This window comes from Balaenoptera acutorostrata, chromosome 14 (genome assembly GCF_949987535.1).
Source record: "Balaenoptera acutorostrata chromosome 14, mBalAcu1.1, whole genome shotgun sequence".
Lineage (NCBI taxonomy): Eukaryota > Metazoa > Chordata > Mammalia > Artiodactyla > Balaenopteridae > Balaenoptera > Balaenoptera acutorostrata.
The window spans coordinates 52,670,317-52,698,295 of record NC_080077.1 but is presented as its reverse complement, the minus strand read 5'-3'; the positions used below and the strand labels follow the sequence as shown (position 1 = coordinate 52,698,295).

At 36.7% G+C, this 27,979-nt stretch overlaps 1 protein-coding gene across 1 annotated transcript in view; it reads right to left on the bottom strand.

Annotated features, from left to right (window-relative positions):
- Window positions 1–27,979, bottom strand: part of SEC63 (SEC63 homolog, protein translocation regulator) — an 82,271-nt gene that overhangs the window by 43,544 nt on the left and 10,748 nt on the right. Inside the window, exons 2-8 of the mRNA XM_057527935.1 lie at window positions 17,065–17,164; window positions 11,704–11,818; window positions 10,265–10,377; window positions 6,360–6,421; window positions 5,708–5,766; window positions 4,191–4,241; window positions 2,740–2,848 (exon numbers count right to left, since the gene is read on the bottom strand). Coding sequence (XP_057383918.1) covers window positions 2,740–2,848; window positions 4,191–4,241; window positions 5,708–5,766; window positions 6,360–6,421; window positions 10,265–10,377; window positions 11,704–11,818; window positions 17,065–17,164 — 609 coding nt within the window. The remainder of the gene's footprint in view (window positions 1–2,739; window positions 2,849–4,190; window positions 4,242–5,707; window positions 5,767–6,359; window positions 6,422–10,264; window positions 10,378–11,703; window positions 11,819–17,064; window positions 17,165–27,979) is intronic.

Sequence of the window (27,979 nt, the reverse complement as noted above, 5' to 3'; positions counted from 1 at the left end):
ACTCCCATTTACCATTGCAACAAAAAGAATAAAATATCTAGGAATAAACCTACCTAAGGAGACAAAAGACCTGTATGCAGAAAATTATAAGACACTGATGAAAGAAATTAAAGATGATACAAATAGATGGAGAGATATACCATGTTCCTGGATTGGAAGAATCAACATTGTGAAAATGTCTCTACTACCCAAAGCAATCTACAGATTCAATGCAATCCCTATCAAACTACCACTGGCATTTTTCACAGAACTAGAACAAAAAATTTCACAATTTGTATGGAAACACAAAAGACCCCGAATAGCCAAAGCAATCTTGAGAACGAAAAATGGAGCTGGGGGAATCAGGCTCCCTGACTTCAGACTATATTACAAAGCTTCAGTAATCAAGACAGTTTGGTATTGGCACAAAAACAGAAATATAGATCAATGGAACAGGATAGAAAGCCCAGAGATAAACCCACACACATATGGTCAACTTATCTTTGATAAAGGAGGCAAGCATATACAGTGGAGAAAAGACAGCCTCTTCAATAAGTGGTGCTGGGAAAATTGGACAGGAACATGTAAAAGTATGAAATTAGAACACTCCCTGACACCATGCACAAAAATAAACTCAAAATGGATTAAAGACCTAAGTGTAAGGGCAGACACTATCAAACTCTTAGAGGAAAACATAGGCAGAACACTCTATGACATACATCACAGCAAGATTCTTTTTGACCCAGCTCCCAGAGAAATGGAAATAAGAACACAAATAAACAAATGGGACCTAATGAAACTGAAAAGCTTTTGCACAGCAAAGGAAACCATAAACAAGACCAAAAGACAACCCTCAGAATGGGAGAAAATATTTGCAAATGAAGCAACTGACAAAGGATTAATCTCCAAGATTTACAAGCAGCTCATGCAGCTCAATAACAAAAAAACGAACAACCCAATCCAAAAATGGGCAGAAGATCTAAATAGACATTTCTCCAAAGAAGATATACAGATGGCCTACAGACACATGAAAGAATGCTCAACATCATTAATCATTAGAGAAATGCAAATCAAAACTACAATGAGATATCATCTCACACCGGTCAGAATGGCCATCATCAAAAAATCTAGAAACAATAAATGCTGGAGAGGGTGTGGAGGAAAGGGAACACTCTTGCACTGTTGGTGGGAATGTAAATTGATACAGCCACTATGGAGAACAGTATGGAGGTTCCTTAAAAAACTACAAATAGAACTACCATACGACCCAGCAATCCCACTACTGGGCATATACCCTGAGAAAACCATAGGTCAAAAAGAGTCATGTACCAAAATGTTCATTGCAGCTCTATTTACAATAGCCAGGACATGGAAGCAACCTAAATGTCCATCGACAGATGAATGGATAAAGAAGATGTGGCACATATATACAATGGAATATTACTCAGCCATAAAAAGAAATGAAATGGAGGTATTTGTAATCAGGTGGATGGAGTTAGAGTCTGTCATACAGAGTGAAGTAAGTCAGAAAGAGAAAAACAAATACAGTATGCTAACACATATATATGGAATCTAAGGGAAAAAAAAAAAAAAAAAAAGGCCATGAAGAACCTAGTGGCAAGACGGGAATAAAGACACAGACCTACTAGAGAATGGACTTGAGGATATGGGGAGGGGGTGGGGTGAGATGTGACAGGGTAAGAGAGTGTCATGGACATATATACACTACCAAATGTAAAATAGATAGCTAGTGGGAAGCAGCCGCATAGCACAGGGAGATCAGCTCGGTGCTTTGTGACCACCTAGAGGGGTGGGATGGGGAGGGTGGGAGGGAGGGAGATGCAGGAGGGAAGAGAAATGGGAACATATTGTATATGTATAACAGATTCACTTTGTTATAAAGCAGATGCTAACACACTATTGTAAGGCAATTATACTTCAATAAAGATGTTTGAAAAAAAAAAAAAAAATACATCCTCCAGTGAGGCACAATTTAAAACTTACTTTTTTTTTTTTTTTTTAAGGAAGGGAAGGGAAGGGAAATGTGTATGATTTCCACAGAGCAGTGATTCTGAAAGGCAACACTATATATTCCAGGGATAAAATTTATAATGTTAGCTTTATGGGATCAAAGAAAGTTATTTAGGATGGTACTTTTTGTTTTTCATAATAAATTTTGAAATAAGACTCTAGGAATGAAATATTCTGGCAGTTTTCTTTTAACACACCCAAGACCTCTACATACTTTACATGGATTAACACAGTATAATGTACTGGTTTAGGGCTTGGGAACCACATTACCTGAGTTCCATCCTAGCTCTGTCACTTACTGTATATCCTTGGGCTCAGTTTCTTCATCTATAAAATGTGCTTAAAAACAGCACTTATTTATGGGGGCATACAAAGATTAAATGAGTTAATACATGCATAGTGGCTAGCAATGCCTGGCAACGACAAATACTCAAGAAATGTTAGCTGGTATTATTATTACAAAATTAGCCCACAAGAAGTTTTACTATAAAATTTCTGGAGGGAAAAAAATATGTATTGATATATACATATAGCTGAGTAAAACGGGAATAAGAGAACTACAGATTAAGACATATGATAAAGGGTGTTAGCATTTTCCTCCAGCTTTAGCTATAATGAACTGAATATCCCTAAAACTATTAAATGGAATTTCTCCAGTTGAATATATAGCAACTCTACATAAATGACTCAGAAAATAATCTAATGTTACAGTTACTTAAATTTACTTACGTTTCATATCCATATTTCGGGTTTTATAAACAAAGTATGTATAAATCTGTGTTGTGCGTATTAGAATCTGGTCTCCACTATAGCGTATTGAGCGATACCACCAAGAGCCCTAAAACACAAAATTAAACCAGAAATAAAGCATAAAAACCATGATAAATGTTAACTTTGATGCAGAATGGTCAAATTTTCTAAATGTTCATAAACCAATAAAAAGATCTGCTCTTTAGAAAAAATGCCTTTGTTACATATTTCAAATGATTTATTTGGTAAATATTTATGCTGCCTGAGGCCTAAACACCAACCTACCTCATTACATATATATGATTAAAACATTTAAGTTTCAGCTAGAAATTGTTTAAAGACAAAATAGGAATGAAACAACCCACTGCTATAAGCAACAAGCTGGTTCCTCACACATAGCATGTCTTCAACAAATATTTGACAAATAAGCGTAGGAGCAATTTTATAGTTGATATACTACTTTCATTCACATTATTCCACACAAGTGGATTCTCGCACAACAATCCTATGAAGAAGGCAAGACAAGTTAATTGTTAGCCTCACTATGGGACCCATAGGAACCGTAAGATCAGTAAGAACACCACCAGTCATAAGAGTAATAAACAATAAAATCATAAACTTTATGGTACCTCCATATTGAGGTACTATGCAACTGTTTTTAAAAATGAGGTTGTTCGGGGCTTCCCTGGTGGCGCAGTGGTTGAGAGTCTGCCTGCCAATGCAGGGGACACAGGTTCGAGCCCTGGTCTGGGAGGATCCCACATGCCGCGGAGCGGCTGGGCCCGTGAGCCACAGCTGCTAAGCCTGCGCGTCTGGAGCCTGTGCTCCGCAACAGGGGAGGCCGCGATAGTGAGAGGCCCGCGTGCCGCGATGAAGAGTGGCCCCCGCTTGCCCCAACTAGAGGGGGCCCTCGCACAGAAACGAAGGCCCAACACAGCCAAAAATAAAAAATAAATTAATTAATTAAAAAAAAAAAATGAGGTTGTTCTACATGTTGTACCCCTATATGAAGCAAAAAAAGTCACAGAACAATACATATAGTAAGATCACATTTTTTAAAAAAATGTGCATGTGTATATATACATAATGCATAGAAAAATATCTGAAAAGGAAGCAAACTTAGCCGTGATTATCTCTGACAGAGAAATGGAGTTGGGGGAGGTGGTAACGGAAGATTCTCATTTTAAATTCTAAATACATCTGTACTATCTCGTTTGTGTGTAATTTTTGGATCAGGAGGAGATTCATTTTAACATACTAAAGAGATGTCACCTTTAGAAGACCTTTAAAGTATAACTGAATATAAGATTATTAAAATTCAAGGATTAATGGATTATATTCTAATACAAATTACAATCTTATAAAGAGACTCCAAAGCACGCACCAATTCCCTTCCCTAAAAAATGTTAATAAAAAGAGCTGGAACCTACCACAACAACTGGAAGGATAACCATGAATGCCAATCCATATACAAGTAAAACCTTGAATTGAAAAGGAAAGAAAAAATTATGGCCTTCATCAGGTAAATTATGACAACATCCATGAACACTTATTTTGAGGCTTACATGGGGGAGGCACTATTAAAAGCACTCCTCATGCAGTACTTCATTTAATCCTTATTTTCAAACTCTAAGAGGAAGGTACCATTATTATTTTCCTTTTGCAGGTAGGGAACCTGCAGCATATATAGTCATCCCTCGGTAACCATGGGGAACTGGTTTTAAGGCCCCCAAGGATACCAAAATTCAGGGATGCTCAAGTCCTTTATATAAAATGGTGATAAAAGAGTAGGGCCTCTTTATCCATGGATGCAAAACATGCCGAAAGGGAGGGCCAACTTCAGCTGACCCTTGAACAATGTGGGGCTTGGCTCCCCGACCTCCTTGCAGTGGAAAATCCACCTCTCACTTCAGAGTTGGCCCCCCATTACCTGTGGTTCTGCATCCGCAGATTCAACCAACCATGGATTGTGCAGTACTGTAGTCTGTATTTATCGAAAAAATCCATGTATTAAGTGGACCCACACAGTTCAAGCCCCTGCTGTCCAAGGGTCAACTGTATTATATATCCACACCTTGGCAAGTAGTTAGTGCCTTGGAAATAAATGGTAGAAGCTGGTTTCTTTACCTAAATATCAAACAGAACACATAATGTTCTGTTTGCAAGTAATTTCTATCTGTTGGTCTTAGATGTCTGTCCTACTGCTTGATTCCAAATCTGGTAGCTAACTATCTTTTCTCTTCTCTAGTATTCCCTGAATAACCCTAAGCATAATAAACATGCTTATATACAACAACTATATACTCTGGAAAATAACATGTAAATAAATAGCCATAAAATAACACTAAATAGCCATTTTCAAAACAAAACATGGATTTTTTTTATTGCTTCAAAGATAGCTCCTAGGTAATTATTTTCAAGAAAGGAGAAGTAGGGAATTCCTGAACAATAGGTTAGGGTAACTCCCGATGTTTTAAGAGTTGCAGCCTCTATTACGGACTGAAGTCTGATAACCTACTGCCTCCTGAAGTACCATATATAATATATATCATTATGTTAGCACACATTAAAATTAATTTAGCCTGGGTAAATGTGGAATAAAAGATAACTTAAATTTTGAGCACTACTTAAGATAAATGTAGATACCATAAAAAAACAGTGGTTCCCTAAACCAAGGGTAGGACCCAATCTGAAACCACCTCCACAAGAAATCACCACAACTGTAAGGAATTCCTTAAACAGTGGGGGGGGAACCCTACACTAGAACACACTGCCCCAAACCAACAACCTAATAATAGGAACCAATTCTTTTCTCCATTATGCAAAAACAGTTTTCACAATCCACAGTTAAACTGAAAACAGCATACCAGTATTTTCTTTGTAAAGCTCTCTTTATATTACCAAGATATATCGAACACATTACAGTGTCTTATTTAAATGTACTCACCAAAATTGAATTTTTCTGGTCAACTATCCAAGCTGGCAGGGCAATTCCAAAGCTCGTGGCTAAAATAGGAAGAATATTTTTGAAGAGTCTCCATTTCCAGTTTTATTTCTTTATATCCCCAAATTCTGTCTCCCCCACCCCCTCCAAAAAAGCTTTAAGATTATCTTATTATGTGTTTCCATTACACAAAAGTTGATGGACATGGTTTATATTTGAAACTTTAAATTTTTCCAGAAGAAAAAAAAATTCTAAGTACGTGAATTCCTTCTTCCCAGAACACTTAAATTCTTTTATATGTCCTGAGTTTATGTAAACACTATGAATATATGAGAAAATGTTTAGTCAGTAAAGAAAAACAGATTTTTTTCATCCAATTTTTATCAACTACTAACTGGAAATGAAGAATAATGACAGTGACTACTTTCCTCATGAAATCAATTGAAGTTCTATCTTTCAAACCAATCTCTAGAAAGAAGAATAAAGTAAAAATTAATTAAAGGGAACTCAATTTACATATTTGTTTAACTCCTTGTGGTTGTAATTTTCCTATTCACAAACTAAGAAAATCAAAACATTCTTTTCGATCTAGTTAACATTTTTATAATGTACACATATCATAACCCCAGTATTTTTTAATCATCATTTACCACACCTTGAGGCCCATCTGGATTTCCAAACTCTTCCCAATTTTTCCGGGACTCTTCATCAGTTAAACTAGCATAAAAGGAACAAAGGTGCAAAATTAGAAAGCCACATCTGAAAAATAAGTACCCATATACACAAACTCCATTAACTAACCAACTCACTTCTTAAAGATAATTTCAGAGAATCAAGAAAAGAACTCTCTGAAATCAGAAAAGGGGGAGAGAAAAATAAGAAATTCAGCATTAACAGAAAATGTTAACTATTGAGCCCAGATACAAATTCCTAGTTGGCCCACGGGTTCTCAGGTTTAGCCAGTTCAAGCCAGAAGATGCAACTTTAAAGGATACTACATTTTCTAAGGAGGCAGGGAGGATTATAGGTTACTTTTTAAAATCTTATACACTCAGATATTTCCCAAAATTTCTTCAATGGGCATGTTTTTACTTTAATAATGATATATATCTATTTTTTAAATATAAACTTAATACATGACTAATAATAATCGCTCCAAAACTGGCACCACATTCTCAAAGAAAAAAATAATAACACCTATAAAATTCCACTGCTTTGGAAAAGGTCATTTGCATTGTGCTAAGATCACAATTTTCTCCTAAGCCAACTTCAAGCAAGACTAGGAAAATACCTGCTAAAGCAACAGCTTCTTAACCCAAGCAATATGAAAGTGACAGTGATTTTTAAACACCTAAACATAAATATAACCCCTGACCTGGGCAATGGCTCAAGGCACAGGGTGAGAGTGGTTTTATTCCAGGTCCCAGTATAGATGTTAAAAAAAAAATTAAAAGAAATTTTCAATTCCTTCAAAAACTTTACAATGCTGTTAAGGAGACAAGGCAGACACATACACACAAAATGACCAATAACATAATAAGGAAGGTATTCTTGCAGACCAATTGGCAAAAGATTATGTTTATGTCCAAATCTAATTTTAGCCATATTTCTATTTCCCAGAACATATGCACTTAAGATACAATGCATTTTCTATTCAACAAAGCTCCAATTGAGAGAGAGAATGCAGAAGTACCTTAATAAAATTGCAAAATTTTTCAATGACTGGAAAATATTTTTAAACTTATCAATTTAGTCATTTATGAAAACAAGAACCTTGATGTCTTTAGTCCTTATTCAACTATAACTCCACTTACACTGTTTGACCTAAGGCCGCAGTAAAATACAGGAGCCAATGAAAGGCATTATTAGAGAGACTGCAAGTTAATAAGGAGTGGTGCTAAGATTCCTTTCTGCTAAGGGAGGGATGTTTTTCAAAAACTTTTGCCTTTGTTTCCCTGTACAATTGTCCACCCCACCCAGAGCTTTAGCTATTGTTTCTTTCAATTTTCTGTCTCCAAATCAGAGTCTTTTCCCCAAAATAATTATCTCTGTCCCCTCCTGACTTTCTAATGATGGCAGCACCATGAACTGTTCTGTTCTCTATACAATGCCCTTAGGTTTTGCAAAATAAAGCACAGCTCTCATCAGAGAAGCACTTGATTTTTCAACCTGCATACACACCTGATTAATGAGTTAATTCCATTAACTCATTCATTAAACCAATTGTACAACTGTTGTGTAACCATCTTGTATACTCAAAGGAATTATCCATTTTTTTAAAAGTCAGTGTAAGAAAGCAACTGATTTTTGGCTACTTATTAGTGCTTCAGTATCCATTCCTAAGACTTAAGGTACTTAAAAGCTATGTGATTTCAGTATAGTTTATATATAACAAGCTTAAACAACACCAATGGTGCTAACATAATTTTTTTAAATTCAATGAGTATAAAGTTTCCTAAACATGATTATATCCCTTGACTTTGGGGGTGGGAGGTTATATCATAGATCTTATTAGGAATCTAATGAAACCTATGCCCCTCCTGCCCTGGAAAAAAATGCACATTTACAAACACACATAAATTCTGTATACAGTTTCAGGGACCTCAGTTTATAAATCCTAACCCAGAGAATGCTTTCACTAAATTATATGTGAGGGGCCTGAGTTGGCTATGTAGAGCTAAGTTACATATTCATATGTAAGAACACATGAAAACATACTTTTTAAAAATCAAAATATCTTTAAGGATGTAAATCATGCTGCCCACTTGTTATAAAGTAGTTTAAACATAGATTTTATACACAAAAGCAAAATCCCAACTATATCCAGAAGAATGAATCAGATATCAATAGTTGGTCTAACTCCTCAAAAATAACCATACCTCCTTTCCTTTAAGTTACAATCTGGTCTGAAGAAATAGGAATGACCCAGCTTGTTTATTATAATGAATGAATAAGGGAAGAGAAACTAGCCTGAATAACCAAGGCAAATTCTGAAAAACTTTGTAGATCATGCAGTTTTTTATAACTGCATTCTACAAGTTGATTGAATTACATAACTTAGGCTGGTAGAGTTATATGTAAGATAGCAGCTTCAATCACTCAGAATCTATATTCAGTAAAATGCACCCTTTTAACTAATCTAGTTATACTTGTCCAAGTTACAATAACTCAAAGTTCTGGGTCCCATAATCATTTTACTTCTTCATTTGTCTGATAGACCATCAACTATTTAAGACATTTTACATACAAAACATTCTACATCTTGAACATGTAACTAAGTTAAAACCAAAGGCCATATATTATTCTTCTGTACTTCTTAGAATAGTGACCATACATCATAGAGTCAGATTTCCAGTAACCTGAGAACAAAATCATGAACTTGAAAGTGTTACAATACCTGAAAACTCAGGGGGGAAAAAAATAACTGTACCAAAAGCACTAAAATTAAAACTACTAATTATTTTGGGGAAAAGAATCTGATTAGGAGACAGAAAGTTGAAAGAAACAATAGCTAAAGCTCTGGGTGGGGTGGACAATTGTACAGGGAAACCAAGGCTATCTGACTTCCTCTGGAAATCTTCAGTTCTTAAATTACCTGAAGACAGCAACTAAGGCACTGCAATACTTGTGCAACAAGGGTAAATGCTTAAAGGAGACACACTGAAAAAAGGGGAAAAGGAGACACCAACTGAAAGACAGCAATCTGGAGGACGTCTGCTGCGTAGAAAAGAAAATGTAGTGTACACTTCAGAAGCTCCTGAAAGTATTGCTTTACTACAGAATCATATTCACATAGATAACAAGCAATCCACAAAGGGGGGGCGGGCTAGACAGAGAGGAAACACGGTCAATATACTTTTATTAAGCACAAAAATGCATAAGATGATATTTCCCAAACTTCTGTCATTCACATACCACTTTCACAGCCTGCTATTATATCTGCATATCCTATTATTTACTTATATTTTTTAAGTTAGCTTACAAAATTATATACATCACCGAGTCCCCAAAAAAACAGATAACATCTTGTCTGTAGTTTACTCTTTAATTCAACATCAGAGCTGTGTGGGATATATCTATGATTCCGGAAGAGTCCAGCTAACTTTTTAACTCTTGTAATATTAATACTCAAGGAATTACTTCAAATTTTATATACCCTATCCTGTTTCCCCAAAATTAAACTCATCTTTAGTTTATAGTTTAAATGAGACAAGCTACAGGCCAAAATAAAAGAAATAGATCTAGCCTAACAAAAAGCCTAGAAATGAAAACAAGGGGCAAGTGTATCTCTTCTAATCAGGATGCTTTGAAAATAGCTCAATTAACACATCACTTATTAATTTAACCAACTTACATGGCAAAAGCACTACTGTAAGTTACTTAAAATTAAGGTTTGGCTAAATTAACACTTCATGGTTGCCAGGTAGTTCCATAAATGATAGACTCAACATATGAGGCACTTAATAAAAGTGTATGACAACTATTTTATTACTACTTTATTCAAATAGAAAACTATCTTTACCACTCTTAAAAATGTGTAATGGGTCCTATAATACTTACGCTGCATAAGCTTTTGCTATCCTCATGAACATAACTTCATCACCTCCTTTATCTGGATGATACTTAAGTGACAGCAAACGATACTGTTTCTTAATTTCTGCTACTGTTGCCCCCTAAAAGAAAAGACTTTGTTTTAGTAAAAATAAGCACAATGCTATAAAAACATAATCCATCCCACTTTGAACTTAAAATATTGAACTACTCAATATTTGCAGAAACAGAAAATGAAGTTTTCATCCTATATATACCTTGTCCTATAAATTTCACCTCCATATTTTTTAAATAAAAATATTCATTTTGTCCAATATATTTTATTTTATTGAGCACCTAGTATGTGCCACGCAGTACCCTAGGCACCGACGATTTGAGACTGATACTATATAATGCCATTTAAATAAAATAAAATGATAGTGACATTTAAATATCAACGAATGATCACAGTAAATTAAGTCTGGCTGAAAAAAACTCAAATCAAAGGTTAACTTCCTTTCTAAGAAAAAATCTGAAGAATTTCTGGTTTCACCTGCTTGTCAATATTTTAATATTAAGTAAATATTTAATAAGTTTACCTTAGTTGTTTCCTAATTAGACTCAATTTCTATGAATAAATTTTTCACATTGATTTTTTATGGCATTAAATTGCCCCCAAACCTTGTAATCTTAAAAAATCTCTCTTGATGACCATGATCATCACAATAAGAAAACTCAGGTGATATGCAAACTTTTCTTCTACAAAGCAGAAAACTAGAAGATAAACACACTCCTTACTGTGTATCATATGAACCTCTGGATCAAGCCATCTACTGAGGAGAGACTAGAAGTAAAAAAAAAGTAGTATGGGGGAAAAAATGGAAAGGGCACTAGATTCACCTTGGTTACTAAATTATGGGACCCCAGACAAAACACAATTTTCCAGGCCTCATTTTCTCCATGAGAAAAAAAGGCTAGATGATCTCTACCATTCATTTCAGTTCTAACTTGCCACTGATTAACTTAAAAGACCAGTTTTCTACTGGGACCCATCACTCAAGTTCAGTCAAGAAAGTCAGCTAACAGGTACACTCAAGATTAACCTGAATTTCTATGACAAAGATACCAACACACTGCCTTAGTGTCAACTAACACAGGGTCCCACCCAACTAACATAAATAAACCCCTTGCTTCTAACTTTGCATTAAACCAACCTTAGAAATGTCTTTTAAAAATATACTAACTTCTCATCTCATCTTCAGATATTTTTACATTTTAGCAATTATAAACCAACCCTTAATAGGATGGCAATCAACATCTGTGGCTTAAAAAACATATATGCATTAGAATAATAATGGATTAGGTATCTTTTTTAACTGACCAGAGTCTGATTTCTTTAGGCACAGCTCAATTTCTTTTAGGCTGTGGGCCCAGAATATTTTCAAGGGACTATATAAAATACTACTTACGGGATCCAAATTTAATACTTCATAAGGATTGTATTCTTGATATTCTCGGTCTGTTTTGGAAACTTTGTATGTAAGGAATAATAACAATGCCCATCCTGCAAGCAGAACTATTTTCCTGTTTCGAAAAAAGATAAGTGAAGTATAAATAAATACAACTATATGGTTTTCCTTTAAGATTCTAAAGACACTATGGCAAGGCATAAAACAATCTTAAGTAGTCTCATGTCACTGTGCTATTGACTCAAATTCTATAACCAATGGGTTGTAAGACACAATAAGAACAGCATCTTTTTTCACCTTTGAATTCTCTAGAATCTAGCAGTGCCTGGCATATAATATTCTCTCAGTTACTATTTGCAGAATTTTAAGTAAGAAGTTAATGTACTCATTAACTTATTGGACCCATTCCATTAGATCAAAATATATTAATACTTAGTATTCAGTTAACCATTTAATGTAAAAAAGAATTGCTCTTGACCTTGTAATTACACTTTTAGTAAGATAAAGTATGAAAAATAATGGGTCAGTTGTGCAAAGATGAATAAGTAGCCTTGTTTATAACAGTAATATTTGGAAACAACCTTAATGTCCATTTATAAGGAACTAATTAAATAAACCATTTATAGGAGACTAAATAAACCAAGATATAGCCACACAATAGAACATTTTTAGCTAACAGATATAGAAAGACGTGCACAACAGGTTAAAAAAAGATATAAAAGAACATATAGTTTGAAAAACAACTAATTTCTTTTCTCTTCAATATGTTCTGTTTAGTAAAAATATTTGAAAGATTGATATTACCAGTGTTGGAGAGGCTAAGGTAAAAAGGAACTCTCATACATTCTACACTCTGAAGGAATATCTGGCAATAAGGTTATCAAAAGCCCTAAAGAAGTTATACCTTTTTAACTATCATCTATTCCACTTCAAGAAATTTAGAAGGAAATAAACTAAAATTAAGTTTATAACGTATAAAAGGGTGATTACAGGTATAATTAATAGCTGAAAACACACACACATAAATGTCTATCAATAGAGTACTGAACAGATAAATAACAGTACATCCATAGAAAGATACTATCTAGACACTAAAAATATTTGCTGTGGAAGATTATCTACCTTGTACTGTTAAATTAGAAAAACAGCTTTCAAAGCTGTATGTATAATATAATCCTATTCTTTGTAAATAAAAGTTTATTATAAGTAAAAATATAGAAGGTAAATCATCTTAATGGTGGTTATCTTTAATGATGAAATTGAATAATTTTTTTATACCTTTTGTATCACAATTTGTTACATTAGGTAGGAACTGTTAAACAAAGACATAAATGAATCATAGGAGACCTAATCAAACAAAACTGAAGTGACCTATTTTCAAATACAGAAAGAAAACATTCCGTGTGTTTAAGCTCTCTTGATAGGAACCTAGCTTAAACGTGTTTATTTGGAGTTTCCAGGATCCAGTTCCAACCTACCTCCTTACTTTTATCACCCTAGTATTTCAAACAAAATAAATCCCCGTATCCCACAGTTCCCTAAGCTTTTCCCACCATTATGCTTTTGCTCTCTTGGGTCTTTCTACCTAGAATTCCCATTCCCCATTGCTGCGTATCCAAACTATATTCATCCTTCAAGACTCAACTCAAATTATCTATCCTCCAAGAAGCAATCATTAACTCTTGTTAAGATGATCAATGGGGAGACCATGGTTACAGTCACAAAGAAGCACAAACCATGACCTTCCTCCTCTGGCTCGTTGCAAACTCCTTGAGCATGTGGACAGGATCTTATTCAGTTCTGACCAACCTCAGCATAACAAAGAGATGGCACTCAGATGCAAATTTCTTTCTACCTGGCCAAATTAATGCTCTAAACCTTATTAAGGGTATAATACTGCAAGCTGCTTTCCATACTATCTGTATGCCCAAAGATGAAGAGGGAGGCCTACCTGGAATACTCCCACTTTTACCTGGCTATCTAGGGAGAGGTAGTTAAGAACATAGGCTCTGGAGCAAAAACTACCTGAAGTCAAATCCCAACTTTACCACTTATTAACTGAGAGATCTTGGCAAGCTGCTTAGCCTTTTACAATTCAATTTCCAACTTTTAGGGTGGGTTTGAGAATTAAATAAGATTAGGTATGTAAAGCCCCTAAAAGGTGCGTCACAGATAGTAAACAACCAATTCATGGTAGCTATTTGCTGTTATTAGTAACTCTTACCCAAGTCTCAGCTTTCAACTAGGACCTCACTTACCCAAGGAAATCTTCTCTATCTCATGCCAGTTAAGAGCCCTGCCTAAGTTCTTTTATAGCACACCCTCCCCGCCCCTTACAACCCTTACTAAACTCTATTATCATCACTTGTTTACTTGTTAGTATTTGTTACTCTCAGTATATCAGCGCCTAGTGTAATACCTGACACATACATAGCACACAATAACTACTTATTTTATGAATAATGAAAATAATTTAAAACAGTAACTTTTGACTCAAACCCAAAGTTTGCTAATACCCTCAATATGCTAAAGAATACTTGAAAATATATTTTATTTCCACACAAACTTAGTAACTCCACATTTTGTTTTGTGAACTTCCCCAAAAGGCTACAAAGCTCAAAAAACAAAGATAAAAGTAAAATTGAAAACCACTAAAGTAAAATTTTAAAGCAAACAAGGGTAGAAGAGAAAGGGAACAAAACACCTAAAACACACTACACCCTGTGTTAGATGCTCTTCATGTAGCATCTAGCTCTCTGAGCCAAAGAATAAAGGGAGGAGAGAAGAGGTTCATGACAGAATCCCCAGGCTGATGAAAACTACCACAACCAATAAAACCACGCTCTAATTTCTGGAGAGCCAAACCAAAGGTAGAAACATAACAGATTATATCATGCTCTGTGCCCAATTTTTTAAAAACATGTTTGGTTTCTCTTAAAAGACAAACATTTTCCCTACATATGGCTTCAGTAATTAAGTTGAGGTGTTGTGTTTTTTCTTTTAAGCAACTTCCAGAAATTAGAGTATTACACACTGACTACTTAATCTTGAAAGAATGCTTCAGGGTTAAGTAGCAAAAAGGTTTTGATGGTTCCTGACCTTATCTAAAATTTTACCCGTATTATTTAATTCTTCCTTACTTAAACATCCATTAATCTGTACTTCTATTTAAGTAAATCTCTTTACTAATTATTAAATAGAACAAAGTTGGGTTTTTTTTCTTGAAAACTGAGGTTCAGATACCCACAATGTGTTGACCAAAGCCCAAAACAGAAGAGACTGGAAAGCCAAAAATACCTGCCTTGCTGCCTAATAAAAGTTTAATTTAAAACGAGAAGCAAAGGGCTTCCCTGGTGGCGCAGTGGTTGAGAATCTGCCTGCCAATGCAGGGGACACGGGTTCGAGCCCTGGTCTGGGAGGATCCCGCATGCCGCGGAGCGGCTAGGCCCGTGAGCCACAATTGCTGAGCCTGCGCGTCTGGAGCCTGTGCTCCGCAACAAGAGAGGCCGCGATAGTGAGAGGCCCGCGCACCGCGATGAAGAGTGGCCCCCACTTGCCGCAACTGGAGAGAGCCCTCACACAGAAACGAAGACCCAACACAGCCATAAATAAATAAGTAAATAAATAAAAATTAAAAAAAAAAAAAAAAAAAAAAAAAAAAAAAACGAGAAGCAAGGACTTCCCTGGTGGTGCAGTGGTTAAGAATCCACCTGCCAAAGCAGAGGACATGGGTTCGAGCCCTGGTCCGGGAAGATCCATATGCCACGGAGCAACTAAGCCCGTGCGCCACAACCACTGAGCCTATGCTCTAGAGCCTGCGAGCCACAACTACTGTGCCTGCGTGCCACAACTACTAAAGCCCACGTGCCTAGAGCCCGTGCTCCACAACAAAAGAAGCCACTGAATGAGAAGCCCACGCACCGCAACAAAGAGTAGCCCCTGCTTGCCGCAACTAGAGAAAAGCCCGCGTGAGCAACGAAGACCCAAAGCAGCCAAAAAAAAAATAAATTTAAAAAACAAAACAAAACAAAAAATGAGAAGCAATAGCAAGCAATACATAGTGAACATGAAACTACTCTTGTAAACACTAATTTTGCCTTTTAGTTTCACACGATTGAAGAACTCTTAACACCAAAGCTAAGACTTCCCTCCCTCTACAAAGGAACTAAACCAGGCACATATGTTGAAAACTATCATCATCATTTAAACCAATTTTTAAAAATAACTGGATCCACTTTTACTAATATCCTCTGCTAGGTCTTGCCCTCCTATCTACTGGATAGATATATGTAGGTAATTCACAGGATATAGTCCTCCAATAATGGCAGCTCTTTCACTTCCCCTCAGTTTCATCTGTTACCTGTAAATTGATGACTTAGGGTGAAGGTCCAAAGCCCAAGCTAACCAGCATACCCCACAGCCTCAAAAAATCAAAGACACCTACTCTAATTAAACAGGCTAATGGCCTGTTTAAGCAGATGGCCCTGCAAAAATAAAGGGTAACTAGGTCCCTACTCCACCACTTCTTGCTGCAGGAACTTGGTCAAGTTACCTCATCTTCTTAGTCTCAGTTTCCTCATCTGAGAAAAAGCAAAAATATCTACCTTTAAGTTAACATAAAACTAATGAGATAACATATAAAATCCTAGCACAGCACCTGGCACACAGTATGTGCTCAAAAACTTCAATCACCATGAAGTGCAAACTTGACCCTGTCACCTCTGTGCTTTCGATAACCTTTTAAAGATTCCTCCATAGTCTTTAAGACAAAATTCAAATCCTGACACAAGATATACAAGATCTTCCTTCAAGATTTGACTTCTCGGGGCTTCCCTGGTGTCGCAGTGGTTGAGAGTCTGCCTGCCAGTGCAGGGGACACGGGTTCGATCCCTGGTCTGGGAAGATCCCACATGCCGTGGAGCAACTAGGCCCGTGAGCCACAATTACTGAGCCTGCGCGTCTGGAGCTTGTGCTTCGCAACAAGAGAGGCTGCGATAGTGAGGCCTGCGCACCGTGATGAAGAGTGGCCCCCGCTTGCCACAACTAGAGAAAGCCCTCGCACAGAAACGAAGACCCAACACAGCCAAAAATAAATAAATAAATTAAAAAAAAAAAAAAAAAAAAAGATTTGACTTCTCTTTCTCCCCTCCTCCCCCAAGTCAGAAGTACACTCTCTCTCTTTTGAACTTCTAAACCACTCTGGTCAGATTGTTCTCAAATTTACTAATCACATCTTACCCCTAGTAAGGTTACAATTTCTTTACAAACACATGTTTTTATTCATCATTATACCCCTATTTTATATGATACCTAGCAAAGAGTAAGCACTAAGTATGTTTTTTATTGAAATCAATTACTTACTTTACTGTAGGAATAATATTTGGCTGAGGTTTTAATAACCGTAAACGATACCACATACATCTTCCATATACTTTTCTGATATTCTTTAATCGATTTTGCTCTGTCAAAAAAAGAAAAATAAGGTGGTAAGTTCAACGATTTCCACAGTGAAGGCAAAAAACCAGAGTTAAAACCATATTAACCTTCATTATCATGCTAATATTATATTGGAACATCAAAGTACTCTCCACTTAAACTTTTAAGAAAAATTCACAAGATAGGCTAAATTTTCTACCACTTAGAACAAATGATCTATCTGGAAAATTTTATTCAACTACCAGGCAATCATTTTTCATGTGAGACTTAACTTCTAACTGAAAAAATTAAAAACTGACTTGAACCCAAAATATTTAGTTATATAATCAGTAATTTCTGAGTTCTCTCCTCCTTTCCCTTCTGCTATAAAAGTAACAAAAAGTGTTGGGCTTCCCTGGTGGCGCAGTGGATGAGAATCTGCCTGCCAATGCAGGGGACACGGGTTCGAGCCCTGGTCTGGGAAGATCCCACGTGCCACGGAGAGACTAGGCCCGTGAGCCACAATTACTGAGCCTGCGCGTCTGGAGCCTGTGCTCCGCAACAAGAGAGGCCGCGATAGTGAGAGGCCTGCGCACCGCGATGAAGAGTGGCCCCCACTTGCCGCAACTAGAGAAAGCCCTCGCACAGAAACGAAGACCCAACACAGCCATAAATAAATAAATAAATAAAAAGTAACAAAAAGTGCAAAATAGTTGGAACGTGCACTTTATTAGGGAAGCCAAGCAGAAATGATAGTCTTCAAATATGAAAATAATTATGTTAAATGAGAAAAGTCATCCAAACCCATAAGAAGTTAAAATAGGTTTATATAAGAGTTATAACAAAAGGTATTATTTTAGTCCCCAGGAAAAATCTGTAATTCAATTAAAAAGGAATTAAACCAAAGCCAACATATCATATACTGTTTTACTAAGCTCACCACAATCACTTGGTTTGAATAACTCTCCCAAGTTTAAAAAACTTTTAGGTAAGTTTTAAAATAAAAATCTACCTTTTCATGAAGATGGCATATAGAAAGCAAAGAAAGGAGCCCATGCCACTCCAAAGCCAAAGCCAAAAACAAAAGCTTGGAAGGCCAAGAAGGCAGTGCTAAAAAGCATCCATATCCACACACAAAGAAAGAAGATTGCACGTTACCCACTTTCTGGGTGGCCCAAGACACCCCGAAGGCAGCCCGTTTATCCTTAGAAGAGCGACAAGCTTAACCACTATGTCATCATCAAGTTCCCCTTGAGCAGGGAGATGGTCATGAAGAAGACAGCAATACACTTGGGTTCATTATGAATGTCAAAGCCAACAAGCACCAGATCAAACGGTCTATGAAGAAGCTCTACAACATTGACATGGCCAAGGTCAACACCCTGATCAAGGCTGATGGAGATAAGAAGGTATATGTTCAACTGGCTACTGACTATGATGCTTTGGATGTTGCCAACAAAACTGAGATCATCTAAACTGAGTCCAGCTGCTTAATACTAAATAAAAATTTTTTCACAATATTAAAAAACTACAAAACCAAAGTCCTTAAATGAGATCTCAGGTAAGTAAAAGAACTTTGCATATAATAGAATGTTCCAAAGCTGCCATATAAGAAGTCCACCAACCCTGTTATCACCATGCTTCCAGGAAAGAATCCACATGAGAGAGCTATGTGGCAGGAGGTATCAGAAACAGGTGTGGTGAAGAGGGATCCATATAGGGGGAGGGGTGGTGGCAGAAAAGGAGACGGGTGATATGCAGGGAGAATTATCAAGTAAGTTAATATATTAAGGATAACTGCAGTCAGTTTTTCACTGTCAGAGAAGGGAGTTACATATGTGAAAAATTAGAAAACATGAATGAACTCTGTGGTATTAGAGTGGAACTGAAGATATCAGTAAGAGCTAATTAATATCTTTTAATATAGAAATATAGATGTAGATCTATACACATACATACACATTCCCTAACTCTATTAAGTGAGCCTAGGAACAATGACATCTCAATATCAGTGAGCACACCTAGTACCCAGATCTTGATTTCTAAATAGCATTCTCCGCGAACAGGAACCAGAGATCCAAGTATCTTCCCACAAAATATTACAAAAGGGAAAGAATGATTTTACAGTGGGGAAGTGTGATAGGCTGAATAATTGCCCCCTGTCAAGATGTCCACCACATCCTAAAACCCAGAACCAGTGAATATATTATCTTACACGGCAAAAGGGACTTCACAGATGTGACTAAATTAAAGATTTGAGATGGGAAGATTATCCTATATTATCTGGGTGGTCCCAATATAATCACAGGGGTCCTTATAAGGAAGCAGGAGGGTCAAAGAGAAGATGATGTAACAATGCGAGCAGAGGTTGGAGCGATGTTCTTTGAAGATGGAAGGAGAGGCCACAAACCAAAGAATACAGGCTGTCTCCAGAAGCTGGAAAAGGCAAGGATTCTATTCTAAACCCTGCAGAAAGAACCTGCCCTGCCAACACAATCACTAGCCCAGTAAAACCGCCCTTGGAAGTCTGGCCTCCAAAATTATAAATTTGTGTAATATTAAGCCACTAAGGTTGTGGTTTGTTACAGCAATGATAGGAAACTAATACAAAAAATCTGGTGGACACCATCTTTCCAGGTCATCAGTGAACATCACCAGCAATGAGACAAAATGCAATCATATACCATCTAACAGAATGCAATGAGAAGAACACAGAATCAGTTTTGTGAAATTCTTCTCTAAGATACATAACCTGAATCTAATAATGAGAAAATACCAGACAACCAAAATTCAGGTCCATTCTACAAAATAATTGGCCTATGATCTTTAAAGTCAAGGAAAAACTAAAGAACTGTTCCAGACTGAAGGAGACTAAAGAAACATGTCAACTAAATGTGATGTGTGATTCTGAAATGGATCATCTGCTATAAAGGACATCATTGAGACAAGTGACAAAACTTGAATAGGTCTGAAAATGAAATGGTAGTAATGTTAATTTTCTGATTTTCACAGTTAAATTATGGACACTTTTGAAAACACCACTGGTGATTTTTTAATCTGGATTTCATTAAATTAAGCCTCCACAGTCTCCCATTTTAAGTATGAAACCAAGGAAACATGTTATAAGAACATGCTGAAGTCTCTTTATTAACCAGATGGCTTGATCTATTCAAAGGAATGATATTCTCCCAATGTTTCTGTCCAAGAGAAAGTACACATGGTTTTCAGCCCCCAAAGTCTTGCACAATGTGTACATGCACCTTGTATGCCTCACTCTTCCAATCCAAAATTTATATCTTAACCTTTTAGTAGAATATTTAAATAATCAGTAGGTACTATGGGGTATAGTTTACACAGTAACACAGTGACATCCAGCACCACTCAATATTCATAGTACACATTCCAAAATTCTATACTAATGACCTCAAGTCAAAGTAACTATCAAAAGTAAAGTCCTTCCACAAGGAGGGATGGATTGGGAGTTTGAGACTAGCAGATGCAAACCATTATATATAGAAAAAACAACAAGGTCCTATTGTGTAGCACAGGGCACTATATGTAATATCCTGTAATAAACTATAATGGAAAAGAAGAAAAAAGTAAAGTACTTTGAGAGTTTTTTAAAGACACTTAGAATAAAAAGAAATTCATTTATCAACTTCTAGTTTATAGAATTACTAGTTTCATGGCTAGCAAAAATTACCTAAGTAATATCATTAACTTATAATATAGTTTTTAAAGAAATTATTCACATTTATAGAAAAGGGAAATTACAAGGTCATAAAACAATTCTGTGATTTAAAAAAAAATAGCAACATATGATGATTGCTCTCAGCAATCATGAAGTTTATATGTCCACAGGAGCAGTCCAGGCTTGGGGGCAGGTTATTATGGTTATGCTTCATAAGCTATACAGTGCCTTTGCTAAAACAGTCATATCCACCTGTCATGCAGAATGATCTGTCAGTCTGTAGTATAACTGAGTGAACCCTTAGCACCATATTCCTAGAATCTGAAGAGCTGAAAGAATGTTAGTCAGATCCGGTCTTCAAACCTGTGTGCCTGCTTACCACAAAAGAATTTTTAAAAATCATGTACCCTCTTGTAGAGTTCTAATTTGGCATCTAAAATGTTCATCGTAAGTTTGAAGAGTTGCAAAAGATGTTGTTTCTGACATAAGTTGACATTTTAAAATAAAATAGTTTCACTGCTTTTAAATGTACCAATGAAATCTAAAAATCATAATAGCAATTTCATATCCACCATCATCCATGTACAGAAGCTCTTCATTCTACTTCCCCCACATAATTTTATCCTAATGTAATATATTTTTATCCTGGTAAGTCATTTCTTATAATACTGACACATACTTCTTCAAATTAATTTGTTTTATTCCCTGTGACTATTTTTCCCAAATTTTTATATGGAAAATTTTCAAGCCTTCAGAAAAGGTGAAAGAATATTACAATGAACAATACCCTTCACCTAAATCCACCAACTATTAACATTCTGCAACTCTTGGCTTTATCTCTAGTTCCTTCTTTCCCTCCCTCTCCCCTTTTTTTAGAGTAAGTTGTAGACATCAAGACACTTCACCTCCAAATGCTTTGGCATGCATGACCAAAGGACATCAGTAATTTTACCACAGTGAAGTTTAACACATCCATAAGGTTTTTTATGTGTTAAAATTTCCGCTGGAAAAAAAAAAAAAATTTCTGCTGCTACTTTTATCCATATGTGTGTGTGTGCGCACGTGTGTGTGTGCACACGTGTGTGTGTTATCAAGGCAACATAAATATTACAAATTGATAAATTACTGAAATAAGAGTAAAACATCCATTACGCTTTCACTTATAAGCAACCTGTAAATATCCCATATGTTCAAAGAGTTGAAATTCTAAACACTGAAACTTAGTTTTAAAAATAAAAAGTACACTGTTGTCAATATGGCACAATGTTAGGTAAAATAGCTTTTTTACTTTAAGTATATTTTTTCAAAACTTGGAAGTTGCAGATTATCTTCAGTTATTCAATTTATAGAAAAAACATGCTCCATAACCTAACTGACAAAGGCAGTCCTCACTGTTAAACCAATTAGGCAAATCAAACTTGGTCCAAAAAAAGTCTGACTTCATTTTTCAGTTCAAATAAATATATCAATATATATTTTGATATTTTGAGGATTATAAAAATCACTGAGAAATAAATTTTATAATATACCTTGCAATATAGATTACTAAAATTAATAAAGCTAAATGATATAGAGATAACATAATTTACTTAAAAGAAAAAAATGTACCACACTTCTTTCCAAAATTCAGTGACTCCTAAAAACTATTCCTAAATCCCTAAGGGGTCCAAGAAAATAGTACCAAGAATCAAAAGGTTATATTCAATATTCCAAAAAGTCTAGAAGACATTATACATCAGTTTTCTAGCTACCCAAAGTCTCTTTGCAGCTAGCTGAGAATATATTACCTCAATGTGATGACACTGGCTCACTCGTTATTGGGACAATTTTGTTCTTTTACTTAAAAAAAACAAGAAAACACGTTTCACTATAATAGTGCAGTTTGGTTCCCAGAATACTTCAAAATAGAAAAGGCATGAAAATGATAATTTGGAAATGAAAAACTGGGAATTCAGTGCTCCAGACCACCAAAACTATAGCTTACCTAGTCACCCTAATCTCAAAACAGACTAAGAGAAACTAAAGCTTCTGTTATGCTCTTAACCTGAATCTGAATAGTTAGCCATAGTGTGTCATTCTCAAGGCGAGGTCAGAACTGTTTGGATTTGGGATAGATAAGACACTTGACTAAACACTACTCACCATCACTACCACCCAGTGCACACAATCACAGATTACCTAAATTGGAAGGATTTCAGAAACTTGGGTTCAGTTGCCACCTACCCCCTATGCATACCCTGGCAACAGAGAAGGAAACCCAGAAAGCAACTGAAAATGTTTGGATCAGAGTGGAACCACCCCACCACCACCAAAATTCATAATCCTCAGGAATGCCTAAGGATTATATAAGTGCAACATAAGTGCAAACCAATACAAACCAAGTGGTTCAAACAGATTCAGCTGGTGCTTGACTGGACAGCAGCATACAACTATACCATATGCTTACCCACCTCAATTTTATTTTCCCTTTTAGAGTACTGAAATGAGTACTATAGAGCACGGTTTTTCAGCCTCAGCACTATGGACATTTTGGACTAGGTAACAGTTGTGGGGAGCTGCCCTGTGTATTAGAGTATGTTTGGCAGCTTTATGGTCTCTACCCACTAGATGCCAAGAGCACCTCCCCACTGGAGACAATATTAAACACACACACACCAAAACACATGGCTATAGAGGGGTCATGGAAAGCAGCTGAATGATATGGCCTGAAGATCAGGGACACAGGGAGAAGAAAGGAAAGGTTGGGAGAATAAACAGAGGTGATAAGGCAACAATTCTCTTTTTCCATTCCCCTACAAGTATCCTTCAGGCAAAGAGAATCACTATATATTTGAGTACTTACGAACACCTTGAGGGAGGGGGAGGTTGGGGAGCTTGATTATTTCAAAAGAAGAAAAAAGCCAGACAACAAAAAAAAGCTGGAGGAAGAAAGCCCACAACAATCTCAATTAATAGTAGTTTAGCACACTTAGAGGTCATCTGAAGGCAAAAATATTTAGATATTCCATAATTATCCCTGGGGGTATATCTCACAATTACAAGTGTTAAGCTGTCATTGTAAGCAACCTTTGTAAAGACCACTTGAAAAATTTAGCAAGTGGCTACGTTATGGAGATTAAAAATATATACTTACAGGATGATCAAACACCTAATGTTATATAATGCTGCACTTGTGGCTTGGAATAAAATTTCCAGTGATGGTATCATATTCAGAGCCCAAAAGTGCTATATCACAAACGCAGATGAAACATATACATTCTGAAAAATTGTTAAATGACTCATAAAATAGCTCTGGTGATCACAAAGACACTGAGGTTGAATACATGAGAAGTTTGAAAATAATTGTTTCCTGAAATGTAAGGAGATAAAACTGTATTTTTAAGTACTATATTTTATAGTATATGATTTTTAAATATTTTAAGTAGATACGACTTCATCCTTAAAAGGATATATATCCAAGCTGGCCAAAAAACTTTTTTCACCTCATTAAGAAATAGGAGACCTTGTCAACTTCTCTGCTTAGAAACTTTCAATAGCTTCCAACTGCACCTAAAATAAAATCCAAGCTTCGTACCAGGCTTACAGATATTATCAGCACCCCAGCTCCCTCTCTGACTTTATCCCAGATTCTTCTCCTCACCTGCCACGCTCTTGCCACTTTGGTCTTCTCTGTTCCTGGAATATGTCCAACTCTTTCTTCCCTTGAAGACTTTGTACAGTTTCCCCAGCCTGAAACATGCCTTTCCACTCAATTCAGATCTTTGAATGGCTGGCTCCCTTTTGTCACTCAGCTTGAAGAAACTTTCTCAGGAAGATTTTCTCTGAATATTCTACTTCTCTACACAGTATTTATCACTATCTGATTTTGTTTGTTTGTTTGTTTAGATGTCAATCGTCTCCGCCACACTAAGATGTAAGCTTCAAGAGAGCCGGGATCCTGTCTATATTATATCGTTCACTCCCATATTCCATTGCCTAACATAATGCCTGGCAAATAGTAGGTGCTTAATAAATATTTGTTGACTGTTTTAATTACCTCATTTAGACCTCCCAACCACCCTGGGGGTACGTATGTATGTATGGATGATTATACTTCAAAACAAAACAAAAAAACCTGAGGCTCAGTGAGGTTAAGTAACTTGCCCAAAGTTACAGACGGTACCAAAGGAATTGCAAATAACCACTAAAGAATACAGGTGAGACTTGTGCCCAGGTTTAAATTCATAGGTCTGTGCACATAATCACTTTAACTGTCTTTCCTAATCAGAGAATAGTTAGATTGCCTTGACAATTCTCAAAAGCAGCTAAAATATATTATATCCCTATTCTCATTAACTTAACCAGACTGGACTATATCTCCGAAGCAGAAAATGTAATATGAAGAAATTCAAGTCAAAATATTTAAGAACAAGGAGTAGCTAAAGACAACTGATTAGGTGACACCTCTAAACTTTTGAAACAGAAGTTAACAGACCAGGGATTCCCTGGCGGTCCAGTGGTTAGGACTTGGTGCTTTCACTGCCATGGCCCGGGTTCAATCCCTGGTGGAGGAACTAAGATCCCGCAAGCCGTGTGGCGTGGCCCAAAACAAACAAACAAACAAACAAACAAAAACAATAAAAATTTATTTTAAAAAAAGTACTACAAATAAAACTGCCACAAGGACTTCAGTATTAAAGAGTGTGGGACAAGGCAATGTAGTACATAAATTTGAGGGGGAGGGGATGGCAAACCAGTTCTCTTTTGTTTGTTTTAGCTCAATTTGCTATAGAAGTGTCAAGATCCAAAAGAAAAGCAAACCATCCTTTATATCTGTAGGACACAGGGGTTTTTGTGAGCCATTTGTCTCTAAGCCAGAAGATAATACTAAGGAAAGAAGGGGAGTCTCAACTGCAGGAACGATTCATTTCAAGCTACATTTCTTTTTTTTTTTTTAACAGATTTTATTTATTTATTTATTTATTTATTTATTTATTTATTTATTTATTTATTTTGGCTGCATCGGGTCTTAGTTGCAGCATGCAGGATCTTCATTGCAGCATGCAGGATCTTTTGCTTCGGCACATGGGCTTCTCTGTAGTTGTGGCGTGCAGGTTTTCTCTTCTCTAGTTGTGGCACAGGCTCCACAGCTCGTGGGCTATATAGTTTGCAGCACGCAGGCTCTCTAGTTGAGGTACACGGGCTCAGTAGTTGTGGCGCGCAGGCTTAGTTGCCCCGCAGCATGTGGGATCTTAGTTCCCCGACCAGGGATCGCAAACCCGCGTCCCCTGCATTGCAGGGGAGATTCTTTACCACTGGACCACCAAGGAAGTCCCTCAAGTTACATTTCTTAAACTGAACTAGAGATGCAAGATAGTGGAGAATTCTAAACGAATTATAGTGTGCTGCAAGTGGGTCTCTGAGAAGGATGCTATGTCTCCTTAGCATACTCTCAAACATGACCCAAGATCCTACTAAAGGGTCCTCTCTACCCTGCCATCTCATCAGCCGACAACACAGCTACCGTTAGCTACCTTACTCTTCATCCAATCCTCTACCACTACCACTCTATCCTTCTTTTCACCTTTATCCCAAGTGATAATCCATAGCCCAAGTCAAAGGTTAATTATTTCTAAGACAAAACAAGAGAAAAAGAAATAGAGAAACTCAAATACTGTTACAGTAAAGAAATACTAGCTTTTAAAAAAAATGGCAATTTAAAACACAAGGATGGGGCTTCCCTGGTGGGGCAATGGTTAAGAATCCGCCTGCCAATACAAGGGACAGGGGTTCAAGCCCTGGTCGGGGAAGATCCCACATGCTGCGGAGCAACTAAGCTCGTGAGCCACAACTACTGAGCCTGTGCTCTAGAACCCACGAGCCACAACTACTGAAGCCTGTGCACCTACAGCCTGTGCTCTGCAACAAGAGAAGCCACTGCAATGAGAAGCCCGCACACTGCAACGAAGAGTGGCCCCCACTCACCGCAGCTAGAGAAAGCCCGCATGTAGCAATGAAGACCCGACGCAGCCAAAAATAAAAAATAAAATAAATTAATTTTTAAAAACCCAAAAAACACAAGGATGTATGTCCCACTGGGACCTTAAACACTACATACCCCAAAGTAAAAACAATTCACTGAGCTGAAAGGGCCTGCAGACATAAGAGGTACAGAGAATGTCTTCCTCCTTCTATGGCTATGATTGGCTCATTCCATCATAGCCAATCTAGCCAGAGATTCTTTGAATAAGCTTTCAGACATTAATACAAATTCATACAGTAAACTCAGCATGTACATAAGAGCAGAAGGAAGAAAATATTCACCATTCTGACACCCAGATAATAATCAATAATAACATTTTAATGTGTTTCCTTTGTAGTCCTCTTTCGGAGAACATCTGGGAAGGAGGAAGGAAGAAAGGAAAGTTGGCAAGGTTGAGGGTACATACTCAGGAAAGACTTCTCTAAGAACAAGGAAATTCCAGCAACTAATTTCTAGGGGCAATGTGCTTCCCTCAATCAGAGGGCTGCGGGGCTGCCTCAATCAAGGCCCTCAAGGACACTTCTGCAGTAATGATGACATCTACTACTTCTCCCCAGTGCAGCAGATGCCCAAGAGATAGTTTCTCAGACAGAAGAACAAGCAGGACATACAAATGCTAATTTAAGGGCAGCACTCTATAATGTACCAGCGTACAAACTGACAGACACAAACACATAAAGCTAAAGTTTGTGTTAAAATCACATTACCTGTAATTTTTAATTTTTTAATTTCTAAATATCTCCCATGTTTAGAAACTCAATGTAAACATCATTTAATTACTACTAATAACCAAATGAATTGACACCATAATATACCTACCATCCTATAATTCGACATACAAATTGTTTCTGATTTTTTGGTATTACGGGCATTTAAATAGGGTGTTCTGAGACTCAATTTCCAACGTGGGGGTGGGGAGGGTCCCCACACCTTCGACAAGTAATTCTTGGAATACCAGCTAGGTGTCCGAAAATTCAACTCAGTTCTGACACTATCTACCCAGAGTTAGCATCAGACTCCACAGGTTGAGGGCTCGGTCCCACAAGACTGCACACCCATGCCCCCCTACTTTAGATGCCAGTCGCAAGCCCAGGTTATAGACTGGGGGGGTTCCAACCACCTCCTCCTTTGGTTTGATTAATTTGCTA